Source organism: Protopterus annectens, chromosome 2.part2 (genome assembly GCF_019279795.1).
Source record: "Protopterus annectens isolate FY-2018-M chromosome 2.part2, PAN1.0, whole genome shotgun sequence".
Taxonomy (NCBI): domain Eukaryota; kingdom Metazoa; phylum Chordata; order Ceratodontiformes; family Protopteridae; genus Protopterus; species Protopterus annectens.
In genome coordinates this window covers 646914215-646940266 of record NC_056730.1, presented here as the reverse complement: position 1 = coordinate 646940266, position 26052 = coordinate 646914215, and the positions used below count along the sequence as shown (strand labels likewise).

The 26052-nt window shown below is 35.2% G+C and overlaps 1 protein-coding gene across 1 annotated transcript in view; it reads right to left on the bottom strand.

The window, feature by feature from the left end:
- Positions 1 to 26052, bottom strand: part of LOC122795753 (shootin-1-like) — a 944918-nt gene that overhangs the window by 800980 nt on the left and 117886 nt on the right. The window contains exon 2 of the mRNA XM_044064066.1: positions 8670 to 8719. Within this exon, the coding sequence (XP_043920001.1) occupies positions 8670 to 8719 (50 nt within the window). The remainder of the gene's footprint in view (positions 1 to 8669; positions 8720 to 26052) is intronic.

The following is a 26052-nucleotide window of genomic DNA, read 5'->3' as shown; positions in this document are numbered from 1 at the left end:
TGAAGAGTCACTATTTTTAAAACAGCAAGATAGATGGAAAGAGGGGTGGTCACTTTTGTATTCTGGTACTATGGAATAAAGTAGGATGGCCAATAAATTTAAATAGTTGAAGGGAGTGATTTCACAAAATGATAACTTTGTGCTTGCTCACACCAGCCAGTAAAAGCAGAGAGGAAATGAGATCTATGGTCAAATTAACATAAGGGACAGGCAACTCGAAAGACAGTGGTGTTTAAGACCACAACAGTAACCGGGTGGCAGGGTGGGAAAACATTTCTGTCTGACTCACAAGAGACAGAGCTGTGGTTTCTTTTCAAGTTTAATATGCAGTTAAAAGCAGACTACAATTAAAACACAGTGTAAAGAAAACAAATCACAGTATACAAAATAGAAAAAGGAAATAAAGTAATACAAAATGCAACAAATAAAAAGCAAACTAACCTTTCCCTCACAGCAAACTGTAGCAGAGTCTGGGTGAGCCTTTCCAGTAAAGCACTTTTGTGGCTACTCATATTTCCATTACCCTATTATTATATTTCTTTCTCTTTTCTGTTCAGTTTGGTTTTTACAAACCTTGGTACCCCTTCTCTTTTTCTCCTTAATTGGTGAGTGTTTTAATATTTAAAGTTCTTATAATCCTGCAAGCCACATATTCAATGCTTTGCGGCATCATTGCTTTCTTGTTACATGATTTTTCTAATGCCAAATTCATGTGATGTGCATTTTTGTTTAAATTCATTATTTAAGCTTCTCTTGTTCCCATGTAAATGAGCTTTAAAACTATCTACATCCCTTGCATTCAGTCTTTATTGTATTGCTTATTTCCATATCCTTTTATTTTATTATTTCAATATCCTTATTTATTAAGTGCTCCTATTAATTACACATTATAATAGTTTACTTGTTTTCATTGCTACCTTATTCTGACTTTATATGCAATTTATTTATGTTTGAAAGTATCTATGTCCATCTCTGCAGATCAGGCCTCTTCAGTTATGCTGGTGAGGCTGTAGCTGGTGTAATCATGGATAGTGATATAGTTGTTGGGAATTGCATTCTGTTGTATATAGTTATGTCATTTTATTAAGAATTTGGTATAGTCATCTGTCAATGTTTGCTATAGATAAGGAAAGAAAAGTCCTCAGGCAATTTATGGCAAGGATATGCCAAAGCGGGAGGTCTAAAGGAAGTTCTGGGCTTTCATTTGTAGTGTACTGATAAGGTTTCATTGTTGGTGGTTTTGTAATACTCTTATCTAGTTAATCAGTGCCCTGTACTTGAACTTAAATTTACTCTAATTAGACTGTGCCATAATTCTAACACCCTTATTATTTAGACACAGTGTTAAAGTTTATGCGTTTGAATCTAACAGAATTCAAATTCCTCACACAAGAAATTTATTTCTCCATTTGTTCTGCATATACGAAACATTTTTTTACTGGGAATAGATACCCCACTTTAGATGAAAATTTAATATAATCTAATATTTGGAGTCATGCTGTAAGTTTCATTCACTTCAAAACTCTACTTCACACATTTTATGGATATATGCACTGCTTATCTTATACAGTCTGAAAAGGCATAATACAATCCAGATATTATCCATCTTGCTAAACCTGTGATTATCACACCTCTGACATTCCTCACTGTTCTGGGTTTTGATACTTTTTGTAATCCTTTTAGTTTATAACAGTTAGAAACTTAAAATGCTTACTATAATTAATCAGGATCTGTTATGCCAAAAAGAAATGTTATATATTTTATAGACAACTTTGACAAGGAGAAACTAATGACATTTATTACTTTGTCTGCTCTTTACAAATTATGCAGGACATCTCAAGCAATAGAAGGATTAAGGGTGAGAGCCTGTTCTATATCCCTGAAGCAATTAAGTCCATCATAGTCTGTCGCTATCAATTTTTATATCAAGTTATACACTTTGTGTAATATTGCCCAAAATGAACTTGATTTCTTATCATAACACACTTCCCTCCTACTCAAGAAATAAACAGGATATTAACGTATACACAAATTTACCACAAGGTAATAGAGCTAATTCTTTGTACAAACAGCAGTGTAAATCTTTTTCCAGTCTTTTCTAATCATACTAAAACCCTGATGTACTCTTTTGAGCTGGAGAACACTTATCTCTTTATTTCACTTGCCTGCAGTTGTCCCCCTATATTTGTGTTGCTAGATAGCCAGGCTATATACATTCTTATATTGATTTCTGTAGGCTGTTCATTTTTGCAGCCAATACACATTTTTAATACATCCCCTTTAATGTGTATTGACTGCAGGAATGGATCACCTATAGAAACCAATACATCTAGACACTGTGATATGCAATCATACACAGCTTGTCAAGCAAGGCAAATTCTAGCCTTGGAGGCAGGTCAGTCTGAACACTGAGAATCTGAAGTCTGATAATAAATGTGAGTTTAAATAGACAACATACACAATGAAATGAAATTAACTTCTCACTGGTTCTTATTGTTCTCAGCTGTTTTCTCACTGGTTCTTATTGTTCTCAGCTGTCTAGAATATATTCAGTACAAATCGCACACTCTGCTCTAATGACAAATCACTCCTATGCATCTCTAGGGCTAACAATACTGTTGGCAGAGCACTATTCTCATACACCATTGCTAGAAACTGGAATAGCCTCCCCCCTTCACTGACCTACATCCCCACTACTTCACACTTCAAAAACTCTCTTAAATCACATCTCACAAACACCTGGCTATGCCCATGCATAACATAAAATCACTGCTTTTTTACTTTTCCCACCTTCCTGCCCTGGAGGGCTTACTACTTGCTACTGTAAAATGCTACCGTTTTTTACTTCCAACATTTAAATCTCTTGTATATACCTACTTCATTTTAACATGATGTATTTAACCTCTTTCAGTGCAGAAATGTATCTTATCTGACTTTATATATATATTTTTTTACTGCTGAGATGTACCCTGTGTGTTTTACTTTTCTGTCTTAGCTAGATTTCTGTTGTTCAATGTGTTGTATTCTGTTTTACTACTATGTATTAAATTCTATTATACCATGATCCCCCCAAAACGTGCACGCTGATTGGCCAGCGTGCCGTTGTCATCGAAGTTATACTAATGGAAAAGGTCCGGTCGGACTTTTTCCATTAGTATAACTTCGATTTTAAACACTGTCTCGCTATGTTAAATGGGTTTAACATAGCGAGACATTTAAATAAGCAACGGAACTCCGTTTATTTTAAAGCTGTCTGCTATGTTAAACCCATTTAACATAGCACGGAGAGCAAGATCTTTGCTTTTAGTCTCGCTATGTTAAATGAGTTTAACATGGCGAGACTTAAAATAAGCAACGGAGATGTCCGTTGCTATTTTAAACTGTCTCGCTATGTTAAACTCATTTAACATAGCTATAAAAAGCAATGGAGATCTTGCTTTCTCTGTTGCTTTTGCTCAACTCTGATGTACTGCGCAGGTAGCAGTACATCAGAACTGCCGCGATGCCAGACATCTGCGGAAGGGCAGTAAACAGGCATTATACTATGCCATTATTTAAGAAAAGTAACAGTTTCTTTTCTTAAATAATGTCATGTGATAATAGCAATAACCACTTCTGGGTGTGGGTAATGCTAATTTACCGGTTGGCTTTGTTTGGTCCCTCGGGCTTCGCCCTCGGGACCAAACCACGCCAACCGTGGGTAAATTTAGCATTACCCACACCCAGCCGTGGGTTATTGCTATAGTCTTTCTGTTTAATAAATGTGCAGCTTTTCTCCCTGGGCCTCCGCCTTAAATGGATCTAAGAGTCTAGTCAGACTATCCCGGAAAACAAATGTGAAATAAAAATAAATAAAAATAAATAAAATATAATCTAACATGGACCCAATTATCTTGAAAATCTTAGCATATGTCTGCTCAATCTTTCTTTCTAGGGTGACTGAAGAGTTTTCTCTTTCTGCTGCCCTTACCATCTGATTTTCTAACTTCTGCTTCACCAAACTGCTTTCAGCCTCCTTTTCAGATTTCAGTGTTGCCCCCACCTCTTACTTCACCTTTTCTCTTCTTGGCTGATATTGTAGATGTCATTAACACTTTAGTTGCTAATTTATGTTAACATTTGCAGCCTTTTGTCATTTTAAACTGACAACTTTCTTCCTATTAAGCATTTTTTGCAGATGAATTATTTTACTCAGTGAAGCAAAGGCCCAATACTGGGGCATCAATGGTGAATTCAGCCATAAATAGAGATGAGACTTTATGTAAAATAATGAAAAAAATAACAGACAGTAAGACTTAAAAAAAACAGCCAATGAAAGCAGAACATATTAATGAAGAAAAAGCAGTCTATTAAAGGCTATTAAGTGAATCCTTTATAGAGTACTCACAAAGGAAGAGAAGAGATTTATCATAGCCCATGTGTGACATGTCATAGACAGGTGCTTAATCCCTGCCTTTTTATAATAAAAAGCGACAAAAAAAAAAATCTCAAAAAATGTAAAGTGGGCAAAACAATTGGGTTTGCTGGGATCTACTTTAGGATTCTAATAGAATAGAGAACAGAACTAGTAGTTTAAAAGATTAAATGTATGGGATAATAGCTTGTCATCTGTCCTGTTGGTGTATATTACTTAAATATTCTGATTTGCCTTGTCCTCTCACATGGATGATATTTAGGACGTTTTGCAATGATTTCAGATATTTTATAATTAAAACTCAACCCAAGTCTATTATTATATAAAAATGCAAAAATGTTCTACTTGCAAGTCACTACCATTTGTAGCTAAAAGGTCAACATCACAACAAAACATTTAGTCCCCTTTTTTCCCTATATGAAGATTCGAGTATTATGAAGAAAAATATCCCCTATGGCTGTCAACTAGATGACAGAAATAACAATAACTTGTGACTGGCACTCAAAACAGCAATCACAAAACAATAACTGCAAACTAAAATATGAAAATCAAAACTTGCTGCAATATTTCTAAAGTGCTTTTTTGCAGGGTGAGGGGCAGCTACTACAAACCCTTACATGTGATCTGTGTCATCCTACTTCCCGGCTTTGTATACACACTTAATACTGAGATTGCTGTAGTTCAGAGTAGAGAGGATTATCTAAAATACCTCATTGTTGATGTCAATATACAAAGCATATCAAATGGCCTTTTATTATCACACTTGTGCATGTTCTTCAATGTTGCACACATTGAAGCCTTACAACAAAACTAACCATATCATATTATCTTCTTATATCCATCACGACACTTTAAACATTCATCTATATTTAACAAACCTTCTGTGTCCTTCATATGTGATCTTAATATTTCTATTTATATTATAAGACAAACAAAAGTCTAGCTGGTGTTATTTGAAAGACATGTTGTAAGAGAAAAGAACATATCAGACTCTCATAGGTTCATAGGTAGGTACTAGGCTATTGGCCCTAGGGCCTATATAAGCCTAGCTAAAAATGTACCCTGGCTTTCGCCACCCAAGAAAATTATTTTCCTGTGCCCTTGTCGAGTAGAGCCACAGAAGTGATCCCCTGGGTGAATTTCCTATTTCCTATCCAGTCATCAAGATTTTTCTTGAAGCGTGCTAATGAGGAGCATTGTTTGATATAGATAGGTAGTTTGTTCCAGAGTATGGGAAGTCTCTGGGACAGAAATCTATCCCTCCAGCATGTTTTGTTTATCATCTAGATTTTTCTTGAAGAGTGCTAATGAGGAGCTTTGTTTGATATAGATAGGTAGTTTGTTCCAGAGTATGGGAAGTCTCTGGGACAGGAATGTATCCCTGTAGCATGTTCTGTTTATTGTGGTGACAAGGTTTAGGTCCCTAGAGCGTGTAGCTTGGAGGGATTGGGATTTCTTTAAGTGGAGCATGTCCAACAGCTCTGGGTTTAACATAGCTTTGTATGTTAGGCAGAGATCAACGGAGTAAAGCTGGAGTTTTTTGAGACGGTCTGCATAGGGCATCTGTTTGAGGCCGGTAATCCTCTTTGTGAGGTATTTCTGTGGCCTTTCCAGTTGTTGTAGATGTCTTGTGAGGTACATACCAAAAGAGGTGTTGTACTCTATAATGGGTTTAATGAGTGATGAGTAGAGGGGAACAATGACCTCTTTTTTCCTGGATGAGAAACCTTTTGTGATGAGGTGTACCACATAGAAGGATTTCCTGACTATTGGGGTGATTATCAAACGAGAGACTACTGTCCACTTGCGTCCCAAGGTCTCTTATCACACTTTCGATGTTAAGTAGACTACCGCCTATGTGGTAATTCATGGGTAAATATTTTTTACCAATGGGGATGACAATGCACTTTTTGGCATTGAACTTAGGCCATGGCTTTGACACCAGGCATTAGTCTCAGTGAGGCCCTTTTGTAGGATGTCCACATCATTAGGAGTTTCGATTATGGCTCCTCGTTTGGCTCCCAGAACAAAAAGTGACTCAGGCTTGTGGGCCTGTCGTGTCAATATATGACAGGGTGATTATCTTAAATGTATTGGGAGTACCCTAGGATAAATCACATTAACACTGTACTAAGCCTAATTTATCTGAGAAAGTGTACTTGCAGCAGATGTTATACTGGAGAGATTAAAAGGAAGTGATATTTAGGATACAAGACCATATATGAGATATAAAGCAGAAGGCATTGTTTTATAGATTGATTCAGAATATTCTTAACCTCTCTTGCTGTCTTACACTTGCCAGTACACTTTTTTTTTACATCTATTACATATTGCCCTCTCTTTTTTTCCTCATGTGCAATTGTACTCCATCCCCAAACTATGCTTCATAATAGGACTGTGGAGTTAACTTCATCTTCTTCATATTGTTGAAAATGATAATAGGTAATCTCTAAGTTTCTTGGTCTACATGTCTGGAGATGTAGTTTACCAAGTTCAAAACATTTAGAGGATCTACTTAAAAATGAGCCAGTTGTAAATGTTTAAAGTATTTGAGGGGAATATGCTGGATGGTTTGTGGTATGCACATGTGTTTATGATACTTGCTTGCAAAATCTGCATTGTATCAGCGGATCTCCTTCATATATAAATCTTCTCTGCTTACTTAGATCTATGTCTCTCTCTCTCTGTATGTATATATATATATATATATATATATATTGGGTCTATATCATATCATTGAACTTTTAATAGTTCGAATCACATAACATCGAACTCAAGTGATCGAACTACTAAACATTTGAAATTATGTCAATTGCATTTTCAATGGAAAAAAAAACATAAAGGGTGCACCCCACCACACCCCCCGCTACTTAAATCTATCAACTCCGAGATCGCGCTACAGTGTAGGAAACAGAAATGTTCTGTGTTTACACTGTATTGCACTGAAGTGCGATCTCTGAGTTGATATATTTAAGTAGCAGGGGGTGTGGGGGGTGCAGGGGATAGAACAGTTTTTTTTTTTGTTTTAAGCTTCACATGTTTTTCTTTTGACTTTCAAAGTATTAGAGTTTGATCATTAAAGTTCGAACTCTAGTGGTTCGAACTTGTAATACTTTGACAATATGATATAGACCCTATATATATATATATATATATATATATATATATATATATATATCTGTGTTTGTAATCTATACATATCTATATCTATAAATATATATTTTATATATATATATATATATATATATATATATATATATATATATATATATATATATATTTATTTATGGGTCTACCATGTTTTATTGAAATTCAAAACTTCAAAACCCATATGGCCGAGACCATATGATTGAAGTTTTGAAACTCTGAACACTTTGAATTGAGATTGCTGTACAGCACGGAACAAGATATTTACTGTTTACCTCGCTGCAGTGCGATCTCGGAGTTGGTATATTTAAATACCAAGGGCGCAGGGAGTGCAGGGGGGCTTGCCCCCCCCTGTAAAAATGTAATAGTGAAACTTTTTGTTTAGGTTTAGTTAGGTTTAGTGTTTTTGTTGTACTTTCCAAGTTTTAAAACCTTGATCATATAGTCTTGGCCATATGGGTTTCAAAGTTTTGAAATTTTGATAAGACAACATAGACTCATATATATGTATGTATATATATATATATATATATATATATATATATATATATTTATATATATATATATATATATATATATATATATATATATATATATATATATATCTCAGTTAATCGGAACTCAAGCAAAATCCAGAGACTATAAGTGAAGCTAAAAAAAAAGGTCTTTCACGCTAAGTGAAGATCCTCCCCAAAAAAAGGTTTTTCATGTGGAACTGCCTTGCTATTTTTGATTGGCTCATATGCCAGTATACAAACCAATCAAAATCACAAAGCAGAGCTTCTTCTGTTCAATGCAGAACAGCCCACTGTTACGCATTGAATAGAAGTGGCTTGTATGCCGGTATGCAAGCCAATCAAAAATCAGAAGAGCCCAAGATTTGTAACTCTAAAGCAACTGGAAAGCAACTGGAAACCACACTTATCTGGCATCTACCAATTCCCATGAGTGCCAGTTACCTGAAACTTTATTGTATATACAATAAAAAAGAATTAAAGCTAGATGTCAAAGAGAAAAATAAATACTACAGTAAATGAAACTCATGAGATCAGTAAAACCAAAGTTATATTAAAATATAGGTATAATAAATAAAAAAGCTCTGCCTTACCCCATCTAATTCTTCATTTTCTGATGAGTCATCACTATACTCCAGAATAGCTGCAGGAAAAAATGAACACAGATCAGTAACTTATGAAATTCAAGAAGTGTAACTACAGTGTACACCCCTGAACTTGCAGACATAATGGAAACAACTCATTAGCTATACAATTATAAATTATAAACATGATATCATTATTTTAGGAAGTTTATCAGAATGTAATCAGAGAAAACTGCAAATGTTACACTAGCAATTTCTTTGAAGTATTGATTATATTAATTATAGCTATTTTCTATAAAGATTACAGGGGCAATAAATCTTGAACCTCTCTATAATTGCATAGTTAGTTGTTAAATTTAATAAATGGAAAAAAGAAGCAGGAAATATGATGCAGTATAAGGCATTAAGGCTATGAACTTCTAATGTGCTTTACCCTGAAGTCCTTAGTTTGTATCACTCAGTCTCCATTTGCCTACTATGTAATTCTGAACAAGTTATTTAACTAGGAGTGCTCCCAGGTGTCCCTTAAAAAGAGGTATTTGTGCCTACCAGGTTTATCTTCATTAATGAAAAAATGTGCCCACCGAACTTACCTAATTAATAAAAAAAAAATCACCAAGTAAAAATGTATTTATTTTTTATCTTCTTTAATTGCTAACTTTGTAAATTAACCCATCCTACACATATCGTTCCAAATGCAACTGTGGAGCAGTGACAATCAAATTACAGAATGCATCACTATTTTAGAGAAAGCAACTGGCATGCATTGGTATAGCAGAAGAAAAAAAAACAGAGTCCACAGAGAAATCCCACACATTATATACAAACTTCATACATACAGTAATGGGAAGCCGGGACTGAACTCCACATCAATAGGGCAGAAAGCTTACCCAAATGGGCCACCATAGTGCCCACTAATGCAACTAATTATTAGTACGCTGCAATTCTCTACAATTGATTATTAGTAACTGATTATTAGTGTGCTGCATTTCTCTACAACTGATTATTAGTGCGCTGAATTGCTCTACATCTGATTATTATTAGTACACTGCATTTCTCTACAACTGATTATTAGTGCGCTGCATTTCTATACAAATGATTATTAATACACTGCATTTCTCTACAACTGATTATTAGTACATCAAATTTCTCTACAACTGATTATTAGTGTGCTACCTTTCTCTACAACTGATTATTAGTGTGCTGCCTTTCTATGCAACTGATTATTAGTGTGCTGCATTTCTCTACAACTGATTATTAGTAAGTGATTATTAGTGCACTGCATTTCTCTACAACTGATTATTAGTAACTGATTGTTAGTGTGCTGCATTTCTCTACAACTGATTATTATTAGTACACTGCATTACTCTACAATTATTAGTACACTGCATTTCTCTACAACTGATTATTAGTGCACTGCATTTCTATACAAATGATTATTAGTACACTATATTTCTCTAGAACTGATTATTAGTACACTGCATTTCAACACAACTGATTATTAGTATACTGCATTTCTCTACAACTGATTATTAGTGCACTGCATTTCTATACAAATGATTATTAGTACACTGCATTTCTTTGGAACTGATTATTAGTGCACTGCATTTCTACACAACTGATTATTAGTATACTGCATTTCTCTAGAACTGATTATTAGTGCACTTCATTTCTATACAAATGATTATTAGTATGCTGCATTTCTCTACAACTGATTATTAGTGCACTGCATTTCTATACAAATGATTATCAGTAAATTACATTTCTCTATAACTGATTATTAGTGTGCTGCATTTCTCTACAACTGATTATTAGTGGACTGCATTTCTCTACCTCTGATTATTATTATACTGCATTTCTCTATAACTGATTATTAGTGTGCAGCATTTCTCGAGTCTATATTAGATCATCGAAATGGCAGAAGTTAGAATGATCTAATATCGAACCCAATATCACGAATGCTAAAAACAGCGAAGCTGCACAAAATTGAACACTTTCCTAGGGAAAGAATCCGGTTGGCCATTGTTGTGGCTTTGCTGTTTTCAGCGATGCAGTGGAAAGTTAAGGGTTGAGTTAAGGTAAGTGTGTGATTGTGCAGACGTTCGGGTTAGGGCATGGGTTGGGTGAGTTAGGGTTAGGGCTCGGGTCAGGTAAGTGTGCGATTGTGACAGAATTTGGGGTTAGGGGTGGGATAAGTGAGGTAGGGTTAGGGCTCGGGTGAGGTGAGTGTGTGATAGTGAGAACTTGGGGTTAGGGGCAGGTTAAGTGAGTTAGGGTTAGGGCGCGGGTGAGGTGAGTGTACGATAGTGACGGACCTTAGGGTTAGGATCTGGGTTAAGGTAAGTGGATAGATAGTAGTGTATGTGCAGTGTAGTGAGAGTTAGATGTAACTTTTAAATGTATGTGTGTGGATTGCTGCTTTTTAGTGTGCTTGTTGTGTGTGTGTGTTTCTCGGAACAGCAATTTTTTTTCCCTGTGTACAAAAATTTGCTGTTTTGAGGTTTCGATATTGTTAGGGTTCGGGTTTTGCAGTTCGACGTTACGGCATTCAATAATGAACCATTTTGATAATCTGATACAGACCCGCATTTCTCTACAGTTGATTATTGGTAACTGATTATTAGTGCATTGCATTTCTATACAAATGATTATTATTACACTGCATTTCTCTACAACTGGTTATTAGTGCGCTGCCTTTCTCTACAACTGATTATTAGTGCACCGCATTTCTATACAAATGATTATTGGTACACTACATTTCTCTACAACTGATTATTAGTGTGCTGCATTTCTCTACAGTTGATTATTAGTAACTGATTATTAGTGCACTGCATTTCTATACAAATGATTATCAGTACACTGCATTTCTCTACAACTGATTATTAGTGCACTGCATTTCTCTACAACTGATTATTAGTGGGCTGCCTTTCTCTACAACTGATTATTAGTGCACTGCATTTCTATACAAATGATGATTGGTACACTGCATTTCTCTACAACTGATTATTAGTGTGCTGCATTTCTCTACATCTGATTATTAGTTACTGATTATTAGTGAACTGCATTTCTATACAAATGCTTATCAGTACACTGCATTTCTCTACAACTGATTATTAGTGCGCTGCATTTCTCTACAGAGGATTATTAGTAACTGATTACTAGTACACTGCCTTTCTCTACAACTGATTATTAGTGCGCTGCATTTCTCTACAATAGATTAGTACACTGCATTTCTCTGTAACTGATTATTAGTAACTGATTATTAGTGTGCTGCATTTCTCTATAAATTATTATTATGCTGCATTGCTCTACAACTGATTATTAGTGCACTGCATTTCTCTACAACTGATTATTAGTATGCTGCATTTCTCTATAAATGATTATTATTACTCTGCATTTCTCTACAACTGATTATTAGTGCACTGTATTTCTCTACAACTGATTATTAGTATGCTGCATTTCCCTACAACTGATTATTAGCTCACTGCATTTCTCTATAATTGATTATTGTTATGCTGCATTTCTCTACAACTGATTATTAGTATGCCGCCTCTCTCTACAACTGATTATTAGTAACTGATTATTAGCACGGTGCACTGCATTTGTATGCAAATGATTATTAGTAACTGATTATTAGTGTGCTGCATTTCTCTATAAATGATTATTATTATGCTACATTTCTCTACAACTGATTATTAGTGCACTGCATTTCTCTACAACTGATTATTAGTATGCCACCTTTCTCTACAACTGATTATTAGTAACTGGTTATTAGTACGCTGCCTTTCTCTATAACCGATTATTAGTACGCTGCACTTCTCTACAACTGATTATTAGTACATTGCATTTCTCTACCATAGACATAGCTTTGTTTACAATATTTGTCAAGATGAAAATATTTTACATACTGAGATAGTGAATTTTTAAAATATTTATTCGTGACAAACATTATTGAGGTATAGTAACTTTAAAATAGTTACATTTAATAAAATTAAATAAAAATGTTCCAATAATCGAAAAAGGACATTTATTAAGGATAACACCTCAGTGCCTTTGTTCAAGAACAGATAGGAACATCTTCAGAACTGGTAAACTTTTGTTTAAAGACCATTTATATAGCTAGTCCAAAAATCACATGACAGTGTCACCTGACCAAACAATACCAATAACAAATACTGTATTAAAAATACACCAACATATACTTAATAGTAATGCTTATCAAATACTTATAAAATCATAATAAAATATTGGCTGGAACTTTAAGTAACACTTAATATTAATAATGCCATTTAATCGAGAGGTTTTGTCTGCTGCTAATCCAAATTCCCATTTAAGTGTGCATACCTCCAAAATATTATTCAAATAACCATCTCTGACTTCCATTTTAACCTGACCCAATACAAAGTATAATATTCTTTTGTAATTTGGATAATGTTCAACATGTCTGAATAATGCATTCATATTGTTTTTTAATATCTGTCATGGGTTCCATGATTCACTGTGGCAATTTAAGATTTGTTTTTCCAACATAAACCTGTTGCATGAAAGAGTTTTACAACACAAACTACTGCTACAGAGTTGCAACCAAACCTGTTTTCCACTTCAAGTTTGATTCAGATGTGTCAGATTTAAAACTGGACCCTCGTTAATAAACCTACATGACCGGCAGCTACAACATGGATGCGTACAATTCTGTTTACTATCTGTTATTTCAAAGCACTTCATATGACCATTCTTTAATAGTGATTTTGGTTTATATTTAGTTTTATATAGAAATTTACATTAATTTCTTACTACAGCTATTAACTCTGAGCTGCCCTGTATAATTTTTCAATTTTACATTATGATTTTAGCTATACTCTTACACAGTAAAGGGAACTGAAAACATTGTGGAGTGATTTGGCCTTTCAGTGTTGTTATTTCATGTCAGTAATCCTCCAAATATTAATGGTAGCAAGCTGGTGATTGTTTTAGAAACACATTTTCTGGAAATATTTTCCAAAATTTGCATGGAAATTGTTGAAACATAATTCTATTAACAATTCAACTTCTTCAAATGCAATATTATTAATAATTATTCTAGAAGCTTGTATTAACTGTCCACAATAAATGTTAGCTTTCGTAAAAGCTGGATGCTTACTTTGCTAATAAAAATTGTTGTTAAGTGTAGGCTCTTAGTACACTCCACTATTAAAACATTTATTTTTGTAGTTCATAATAATGCCAGCATCTAAAAATGAAACTTGTTTGCTAATGTTTTCTACTGTGAAATACAATAAAGTAGTACTTCTGTTCAGCTTCTATATAAATTATATCAGCAGATGTACATCAGCATTACACACACACACACACACACACACACACACACACACACACACACACACACACACACACATACACACACACACACACACACACACACACACACACACACACACACACACACACACACACACACACACACATATACACACACACACACACACAAACACACACATACACAGATACACACACACACACACACACACACACACACACACACACACACACACACACACACACACACACACACACACACACACACACACACACACACACACACACACACACACACACACACACACACACACACACACAGATATACACACACAAATACACACAAACATACACATACATAAACAGATCATCAGTATAATGATTGTATAAGGAAATATACTGAAACACAGAGTCCACACGTAATCAGCTCATCTCCCACCAGGTTAGCAATTTCTGGAACCACATCTGCCCCCACTCCTAACACCTTGGACTAGATGAAAACATTTCTTATTAAGCACAAAAACCTTGTCCTGTAACAATAAATCTGACAACAGCTAAGTGCTGATTATGTTGCTGTTTTAGCTTGTAGACCATTTCTGAAAATAATTCCTCTTCTTTCTGTTGTACACCGCAACTCTATTTATTTATTTTTTTGTTCACCAGATAAGAAAACTGCTTCTCCATGGATATCAGTCACCATTGCCCAGGCAACAAGAGCCAGAGCAAATTTTGTACATAAATGCAGTTTTTAGACAAGCTAAAAATGTTTTGGGGGAAGTAGTGAAGGTGTGGTCCGACAGAGTGTGTGTGTGCATGTGCGTGTGTGTGTGTGTGTGTGTGTGTGTGTGTGTGTGTGTGTATGTGTGTGTAAGTTTCTGTTTGCCTCTCTGCACTTAAACGGAATGCCCATTCACTCAAGAGTATGTGACCACATGTGTCTCTGTGTGTGGGTGATAAAGCTTTCTTATGTAGAAGCTGAGTATATGTAGGCACTATTACATTTTTTTACAAACTTGATTTCTATACTTTTTCTTCTCTTTAAGCTATGGTCAGAGACACCTTGTCTCCCAACACTAGTGCCATAGAATCAGCCACTAAGATTCTTAATTTTAATTAAATATATCCCTGGGATTCATAAATGATGTGTGTGTGTGTGTGTGTGTGTGTGTGTGTGTGTGTGTGTGTGTGTGTGTGCGTGTGTGTGTGTGTGTGTGTGTGTGTGTGTGTGTATGTGCGTGTGTGTGTGTTTCTGTTTGCCTCTCTGCACTTACACATGAATGCACATTCACTCAACAGTATGTGACCACATGTGTCTGTGTGTGTGGGTGATAAAGCTTTCTTATGTAGAAGCTGAATATATGTGGGCACTGTTAATTTTTTTTACAAACTTCTGTTCTAGTAGATTTCATAAAGGTTACCGCAAAGTTTAGACTAAATGTACACTTAGTATAATCTTTCTGACTGACTAGAAAGCACAAAAAATGTAGTACAGATGTTCTTGAATACAGATAGTGTACACTTAGTATAGGTGTTATTGAATCTGGCCCTATATTTTTACAATAAAAAGTAAATATTAATTACCCAAGAAATATTTTGAAGTAAAACATTTCATTAGAGAAATTAATCTTTAATGAAATAATTATCTTGAAGAAATGCATTAATGTGAATCTAGGGCTGAAGCTTATATGCTATATGCTGTTAATCAGCATTTAGGCTGCATTCTTTAGCTGTCACATAATAACATGCCATGGCTGTCCCACGAAACATCCTGCTATATTGGATAAACAAAGGGCTCAAATGACTGAAAATGCAACTGTTGTCAGTGCTTACTGCATTTTCTCCACACTTCATATTATGACACTCAGGAAGATGGATGAGCTGTCTGTGGATGACATTTTTTTTTTCTGTTTTGCCACTGGATTACCTTTTTGCAGGAAGCTTTGGATATCATAAAGGAAATCAAAAAGAAAACTAGCTGTCCTCTCCAATGAAAACTAATTATGCCATTTCCAAAACATTTTTTCTATTCATTGAGTCTATCCAGACATTGTGAAGGCATTTTCAATGTTTATATAGTGTTGGTATCTATGAATAAAATCATTTTTCATATAACGAAGCTCATAAAACAACCATCAAAAAGAGTAAACATCTATATCCTATCCTTTCTTGTAACTATCATTTAAGCAAATGTACAGTGAGTATAAACATTTATAATACATTGTTAAAAAGGGTTTGTTTGTTTGTGTCTTTCGGCTTTTCCCGGTTAGAGGTTGCCACAGCGGAACTCCGGTCCGCTAATGATTGGCAGTTGATTTTTACGTTCTGGCTTGCCAGGCCTGATGCACAACCTTCAACGAAGGTACGCCCATTCACACGTCTCCACGCAGAAGACGCTCTAGCTGAGAATCGAACTGGACAGCATTTTACTGTGAGGCGACAATGGTACCGCAGCACCACCACCGCGAGTCACAGTGTTAAAAAGGGTAACCATTTGAAATGTCAGGACCTGAAACCCAGAAACTGAATGGCTGAAAAGTGGATTTACATATACCAAGTCCAAGATGGCCATTTCTCAGAATATTCCCTTTTCTCCAAGGTATGGTGATCTCAGAGTTGGCATATATAAGTTCAGGTGCTACGGGGGGCTGGCCTTGCTCTTTAAAGAGGAAGAGTGGTTTTCGAGATTCACTCTTCTTCTGGTTTTCGGTCTTTTTTTTTCAGCTTGTCAGCACTCAACATTTTGAGTGCTGATGTTTCAATAGAGAGCCATAAAAAGATACATTTAAATCAATACCTAAATATTTTTCAGGACCTCTCTAAAAATTGTATAACTCAAGCTGTCCTAAATTACATTTAAACAATTTTTCAAATAAGTAATAACCTGGGCTTAATATATTTGGCCCAATAGGGCCTTATTTCCTCCAAAGGTCTGCTCTAGGTTATTATTATTATTATTATTATTATTATTATTATTATTAAGCATTCTGAGATATGAGAACAACGTGAACAAGGGATTCCAACAATTCAGAGGAGGTGCAAGGAGGTGATTCAATGCTCATGAAGAAAGAGGTAATGTAAGATGAGACTGTATAACGAAGTTTAGAAAACTTCTATGCTCTTTTTGGTCCTCCAGTCTCCCCACAATCATCAAATCTATCTCACTGATTCATTTGTCCCACAGTTTTTAACATCCATGAAAGGGACGGGAGACAGAGTTGGGGATTGTAATGAGGTATTATGTTTCAAATGAGCCTACTTTTGAGTAACATGGTCCATATCAATTTCTTTTTTAACATGTTTTTTGACAAAATATAAGCTAATAAGGAAAGACAGTGTTCTGTTTTTAATACACAGTAACAGCATATATCCCCCATACCTAATTTGAAATAATAAAATAAAAACACAGATGGCAGCAACCAAACACTGCATAAAAAAAATAAAAACAAGCCAAATGTAACATGGTCAAAAACTCTATTGACTGCTGACAGGAATAAACACTTCCACCTGAACCATAAAAACGTCATCAGATTCCTGCAGAAAATCCATTAATCCAAAATTTAAAAGCTTATTCATCAAAGAAAAATGGTCATGTACAATATACCTATAAAACTGCTTTATAACATGAATAAAACCTCTGCAAAAATATCTGCAGAATATGTCTGCTATATGAAATCCAAATGATTTTTTTTTTACTTTTAACCTCTTTTCAAGACACATTTAAAATTGAAATGGTCATTTCATCCATGATTTATAGTAGCATTCAATAATACCTGGCATGCATATTCCTTGGTGCCTAAAATATTTTCTGCATTACCTCCTCTAATATCATATTTAGTGCAGTCAATAAGATAGAACAAAAACAATTCCTATATTTTTCACATTTGCTAATATGCATGTACAAATATTTTTTACTGTTCTTATTTTGTATGGCGTAGTAATTTTCATATTCTCTTTTATTCAGTTTTCTAGTAATTTTGTCAATGTAAAATGCCTGACATGACATGCATTCTGTTGCATAAACCACATTTATCATTTCTAAAGTACATTCTGGGACAGAATATGACATTTCTCTATTTTTACAAAATTGATAGACTATTGACCATATATCTGCAATAGGAGCAATTGTGACAAGCATATATCCCCAATGCTACCTTGGTCCCACCTTTGTTTTTAATTTATTTTTTTCTAACTCATTTTTCAAGTTATAAACTTCTTTTTTTACAAATACTGCTTCCTTCCTGATTACAGAACATACTACTTGGTCCCCATCTCAAATATTCCAATTTTCTTGATGCTATTTCTTATTGTATAAGTGTTCAAACTGTTTGAAAGCACCACACCTGGTTTATACCTATCTGTCTCTGGGGAAGCCTCTTCTAAATCTTGTCTATTTAATTGCTGAGTGTAAAGTCTATACACATTTTTTCTACTTTTATACACCTATTACCAGTACCACCCCAGAGAACAGATAGGTATAAACTTGGTATGATGCTTTTACATGACATTTTTTTCATTTCTGAAAAGTATTTTCTTATTACATCTTTAGATTTCCTGATTGCCTTTCCAGCATGGACGCTAGTATACTTCATAAACAAAACTCTTCCTTAACAGGACATTTCACAAAATGTATGCAAGTTTTTGCCTGAAGAGATACAGACAGAAACCTACCAGTAACCATTTATTTGGACTGAGAATATGATACAGTAACTCAAAATGAAGTCCATACATTCATGAATATACAGTATAAAGTAAGCAATAAGTCAGCCTTTTAGCTCGTTAAACCTGAGTGATGCCTCCAGGTGTTTTTGCAGTTACATCCTACTCACATCTCTAGGCATCAATATTGGTTGTTCATATTTGCATTAATAATTCCAAAATCCTGCTACATATAAAATATTAAAATATGTCATCTTAAAGCGCACATAATGGGATACACAACTGTGCTGATATTTGACATCTGTGTAGTGCAGATAACAAGATATTAACTGCTGTCCATGTAATATTTATTTATATTGTCACAAATGTCATGGTTTTCTAAACATCTCAACAACCAAGTAGCACAGACAGCTTCGTATGAAAGCCCTCAGTTGGATGAACAAAATGCTGCTTTCAGTACCTGTTTAACTTGAGTGGTCACTGAGATATTGTAAGTTGTTTACAAAAATTACAAACTTAATAGTTACTGTGTGTACTCTGACTTATAAAATCCAGTTTAAGACCTAGAACCCAAAGAATACTACCATTATAAAATAGTTTGTGCTGAAGGGATTGGCATTTACATTTCTTTCCCTCATGGTTTCAGAGATATGAACATTTGTTTGAAATGTGAAGACATAATTGTATTCTATTAAATTGCTTTAGGCTCATTGGAAGTTACAGTGCAAACGTTCAGAACTCCATTGGAAGGAATGAGTTAACAAAGTACCCAAATAACATATCTGAGAATGATCATCTGTCTATATTATGGGAAAGTATGAAAATATAGATTTTAACAGTATTATTGGATATGGTTATTTCTAGTAACAAAAAAACTAATTTGTGGGATGTCTCTAGTACAGAGACAGAGTGAATAAGCTAATGATAACTATGTCTTGAGTCATCTCAGTTTTGCACTATCCATCCCTTCAAAGATTCATTTATTATTAGCTGGATGGGGTAGTTAGAACAATAGCTATATTATTCTTACAGGCAGATATCAACTATCATCTTGGAGTAGTATGTAAGATGTGGTACCAAATAATGAAGTGCAACTTACAAACCTTTAAAAAACGCAGGTAAGAAGGCAGATGTATTTACAGTCAGAAAAAGAAAAAGACCAAATGCGTAATCATTATAAGTCTATATCAAAGGTGAAAAATAAAGTTTCTAATTAGGCTCAATAACATTCCAGGCTGCTTTATCATCAGTGCTAAATAACCACTATAACAGTCAGGGATTACTTAAACTGCCACAGACTATCCATAAGGGTTGCCCCCAATGCTTGGAGAATAGCTACTATGACATCTTCACATAACAGTGGCCCCGCAGCAGACCCAGGTAATGATAGACCGTTCATCCTCACCAGTCTTATATGCATGCCCACAGAATGTATCATTATTTATGCAGACATACGAAAGTTAACTGATCTAGATCTCACTAAGTTTGGTTTTGTGAAGGCCAGATCCTGTATCCTAAACTTATTAAACTTCTTGGAAAGGTTGCAGAGGCTGTGGACAGTGATCACTCTTTGCATACTGCTTATCTCAATCTAGTCAAGGCTTGTAATGCTATTCCCAATATCTGTATTATCGGAAAAATAGACAAATATAATGTAAATCCCTATGTTGTCCACTGACTTGCAAACTGTTAAAACAACAGATTCTAAGTAGTAAAAGTTTTTTGCACCCTCTCTGAATGTGAAATTCTAACAAGTGGGGCTCTACAGGGATTGGTACTAGTCCCTTGAATGCTTGACAATTATTTTGTGGATATCTAAGCCAATAACCCAGAAGTGATGATTGAAAACCAGTCACTGTTGTACACTCATCTAATGATGCAAAACAGTTCCAGCAAGGAGCGACATATGCATGCACATGGTATATCAAAAATGATCTCAAACTAAATAAAGTGCAACATATAGTAGCATTTAACAGAAATCTTGTTCCAACCTCATATGACATAAATATACCATCATAAGAGTTCCAGGTACTTAGGTGTGTGACTCGGTCTCATTGAACCATCATGTTTCCCCCATATTTACATCTGTCTGGCCCAGTTCATCTCCAAGGGAATATCTCCAAGATTGAAAGACACTATCTTATCACTATAGTCTTCCATTAACAGGGGGAACAGACCCATTATTGAATACAATTCCCCCTTTGGTGTGTACAAATCAAAGCATATTGCTCAACTAGGAAGACCATGATGATGTTTAACTCCAAAAAATTACAGCCTGAATCCCTTCAACTATCCCAGTAGATTGCCACAACTGGCTGCTCCCTGATGACCTATGCCTTATTTGTGCCATGAAAAACCAAGGCATATTTGACCTTCTATTTCTTCACAAAACCAGTGTGTCTACAAGCATTAAGGCCTAATGCGCCTGTACTGCAAGTGGTGTGCCACTTGGTTGGAGGGTTGTGCATGTACAAAACTCCCAAGGCAGCTAATTATAACATAGCTTGTAGGCTGTTGACTGGGTGGGGACAGAACAGTCTGTAGGACATAAAACTTCATCAACAAATAAACAAGACACACTGGAGGAATAACCACCTATTTGCAGCCTATGGAATTAGTTATGACTTCAGCTCAAGCAAGGGACTGCTGTGGCTTCCTTCAAGGCTAGTCTTGATGACTGGATAGATAAACACAGATTCACATTAGGATTATCATATATGGCCTTGCTTAATTTGACAGTTGATCACTATTTATTATTAATATTATTATTATTTATAAAAGGTGGCAAGAACTTTTAAATATGTCTCCTTAAAGGTGTTTCTGGCTAGGGCTCTGATGGTCCTTGTTATTGCTTGCATATTATTGTTCCTATGTTCATGAATATTAAAAAAAAGAAAGTATCATGTCAAAAGCTGTTATTGTAATTACAGAACAGCCTACATATCACTTACTTATGTGCTAATAATGTGGAGGTGTATCAGAGTTTGGGAAAAATGTTCTGTAATGTCCAGAAGGGATATCTATTTTACCATATGTGTATATTGCATGCATCTCTTCAAATGTAACTTCTGATCCTTCTGATTTATTTGTAGATATGGATAGAACAGGGGATTTCCCTTTCCTTGCAATGGATTTGCTAGCATCAGATCTGATAACTAATGCTAGTGACCACCCTGACTGTCGCAGATGGTCTTCTTGATATAAGGCTACCATTTCATAGGTAAGAGAAAACCCATTTCCCAATGATGTTTGACTGGATGAGTCTAAAAAGGACCAAACTTTGGAGACGAGCAGAAAATGTGCTTAAATGTGCCCTCTATCTGTTCCTGACTCTGCCAACAGTAAGCTGAAGCCTTAGGGAAAATTATGGGTAACTTTGTATGTATCAGAAATGCCTTATGCAATGTTTCATATAAAATGTTTCCATTTCTTTAAATTTCTTTAAATACTTTGAGCTTCTAATACTGTAAGAGGAATGGATCCCATTCCTGAGTCAGGTCATGATCTGTTCAATAAATTAGTATCACTTCAGTCTTTGACATTTGCCAAGACTGCTGTTTGCAGCACCCACAATGTACCCAGAATTGCTTCCTTCTGCGGTTCAAATGGCATTCCAAGTATAAGTGGAACATTTAAATAAGTTTAAAATGCTTTTGTATTAGCCCCTCTAGTTCTCATGCTCCTACCATTATTAGAACCATGGGGGTGTCTTTATTCCACATTGCTTGCTTCTGCTTGCAAAATCTTCCATGTTAGAACGTTTTATGGCTCTCAGCATGTAGGACACTGTAATCAGCATGTAGCTATTTCAGTGATTAATGACACTTTTTTCTTGGACTACTATATCTGGTTTTCTTGCTGCTTTCTCAGCCCTTGTGATTGGATGATCCCATGAAATCACAACTTCTTCATTTTCAGTAACGTTTTATGGTTCATGTTTCCAATGTTTCTCAACTGCTTTGATATTGTAGTGTTTCCACAATCCCCAGTGCAGCAGCCCTGTCACATTCTTCTGCTTTTTAGTATAATACCGACTCTCAACCACTGTACAAGGAGCTTATGTTCCATGAGGATACTAAAATCATTTTTAATCTTCTTCCCAAGAATCCCTCCACACTTCTATCAAAATGTTTTTACCAGATGTGTTTATCTCACTGGAATATTTCATCTCATAGTAAGCTGTATTATAGAAAGCTATGTTTGTCCATACTGGTTGTTCCTGAGACAAGATGAAAAGTACACTGTGTCAACTCGGCCCTATGGTGCAAAAGGATAAAGCCCTGACTGTACCCCAGATGGCCTGTGCTCGACTAGCAGTGTGGAAAATAGAGTTACTGGGCAGGACAGAATGAGAGTGAGCCGTAAATGCCACTTCACTCATACTGAGGGGAAGGAGGCAGTTCGGCTTGCTGCATTAGTTACACCTGCAGGAATGAAGTGTCTAGTGTGCCTGCACTTCAAGTGGTGTGCCACTTTAATGGAAGGTTGCACATCTGCAGAAGGACCCACATACCTCACAGGGCAGTTAGAGCAGAGCTTGTAGCCTGTCGAGGGGTTGGGGATAAGACAGTCTGCAGATCTGCAGACAGACCAACTTCCTAATACCTGACTCTCACCTTCTCCAGGGAATGAATGGTGCAGAGGGGTCTTGCCACAATGGAGGAATGAATGGGCCTATTGGGGAACCTGTGAGATGAATCTATACACCAAATAAAAACAGAAAGAAATAAAAGTACACTATGTCAGAGGCTGAACAGTTTTAATTTTCTGCCCAACTTCTCATATCTGTTTTTTTTTGGGGGGGGGGGGCAGGTACTTTTTTTAGTAAATATGATTACAATTTGATATAGGTACATATACGGTTCCCTATTGAAATCACGAAGGTCCACTTACCCAAATACGGAAACACATATACGTAGAACCGTGAAAACACCGAATGTCTTGAAGCGTGAAATCTGAAATGTCTAATCGTCATGGTTGGCCCTTCTGCGGTATAGCTCTGTAAGGTAAGTGTGCGATACTTACAAACCTTAGGGTTAGGGTGTGGGTTAAGGTAAGTGCATAGATAGTAATGTATGCATGGTTTAGTGTAGGGTTAAGTGTATGTGTGTGGGTTATTTATTTTGTTTGGGAAGGTAGTATGTAGCGCACGGTGGGGTTGGACGACTATGACGGTTCAAGATTTTGAATTTCGCAGTTTAGGACATTCTGTGTATTTGCAGTTCGGGTAATATGTGTCGATCATTCCATATTCGCTGATTAGGACTTTTGCGGTTCTAATATAGATAGACCCACATATACAGTAGTAGAAAAGAAAACAAACCCTAATAATAATTTCTTTTGTTATTTTCATGCAGTATACATTTTAACAATTTTCATTCAATTTCTGTCTTCCCTTAAATTTCACTTCTCCTTCTCCTGGACAGTATTTTACATGCATTGTTCCTGCAAATTCCATTTATTTATATGTGATTTACTAATTTCCATCTTCGAGTAATTGCTTTTTTGACAAATAGTAAGGCTTTACTATGTCTGGGTAATTCAGATTCTATATCCCTGTTCAGAAGAACCATTTTCTTAGTTACAACAATTTGCTTCATTAACATTTCTGGCAAAGTACCATGTAGGATATTTATAAAATCTCAGAAACAAAACACCAAAGGCACCAAAAAATACTTGAAATACTTCAAGGTACCCAGAAGACGAACTCAGCTACTGATAGATGGATAATTCCAACTTTATACACCCAAAAAAATAAAAAACATAAACGCTCTCTTTATACAGTACATTTTTGGTTAAAACCTTCATCAGATGTTGACTGCATATAATCAAAATCCTTTTATACCTCTAGTTCCCATCATTTCAATTAACTAAGACACAATTAAAGTTTAAAGGTACAGTGAAAATTGAATATTCAAGCCTACTTATCTAAAATAACATACTGGTAAAACACATTCACCTAAATGTTAAAACATGTTAAAAAATCATATACAGTTTCTTAAAACTTCAAAAACAATTTATAAATAGCTTAAATAGAATAAAAAAATAAATAAGTCCATTCCTATTAAAACTACATATAAAATGTATGAATTGACACTAAAAAAACTTGCATTTGCGCTCCCTCTAGTGATCTTTTTAAGTACTACATATGTGAGACATCAGTAACAGCATTCTGTATTAGAACCCAGATCCTTGAAACATAAAAATGTATATAACACCATCTTGATATCTATCTATCTATCTAAGAACATCTTGTCATCTCCTTATGTCAGTGGCCGAGTTTGTTTTTCTGGGTGCCTTGGACTATTTCAAATATTTTTAAAATCTGCCAACTCAGCGTATTCCCAAAAACATGTTTCCATTAACTTTCTTTATTCCCATCACACTTCCAGTATTTGATATCTAAAAAAAAAACACTTCTCAAGGCATTCTAAGTTATAAAGTAGAACAAGAAATCCCTTATGGATTTTGGGTATCTTGCTACCCTTTTTATTGCTAGCACATTGCAAAAAGCTAAGAGACCTGAGATTATACTGTAGGCTGAGTGCCATGGCCCAAAGTAACATCCAAGTAGAAGCAAACTTCCTGTTCCCTTGGGAAAAGAACTTATGTTCCATGGCACATCTTTTTATAAAATATATAAATATATATATATATAAAATATATTTTATCATTGTTGGCATTGTTTTAGTAGTATAGTGTAAGTTGGGTTAGGATATGTTCTGTTTATAGTTTAGATATATTTTTAAATTAAGTTATTTGGTGTAGATTTTTAGACTTGGGTCTTTTGTCACTAATGTCATTTTACAACAGGGTGATTATTTTACTTGTTTTATTTTTTTCATTAGTTCAACATAATTTTTGTTCTAACTTTGATTACTTTCATATCCAAGGGGAGTTTAAATGCCTTGTAGGAATTGTGTCAAATGGGTCGATCCAGGAGTTGGGGAAGGACAAAGAGGAAACAACCAGTAGACACGGGGGACCACCGCACCATCAAGCGCATGTGTCAACCAGTGGACACTCCTTGACTTTTAATTTGTCACATAGACCTTTAACTGAAATGGAACTATTTGTATTAAGTAAAGGGTTATCATTTATTCCCGCTCAGAGAGCAGATTTGACTGAAGTTGTTATTGACTTAAGACTGTTCATTAGGAGTCTTATGTTGAAGACAATGTTTTCACATTAAGGCAATATTGATGTTAATGGTTTTAGGAAACCAAGTGTATCTACTCCACAGAGCCATCCATTATGTGAAGCTTTTATTAGGCTTTGTAAAAATGATTTATCTGATATTTTTTTGTAATGGGCAGCATATTTGTGCTTTTAATAATCTTACTCGGCCCTAGATGGTGGCTTTATTTGCACTTAAAAATGATGAAAGTATTGTGATTTGACCAGCTGATAAGGGAGGCTT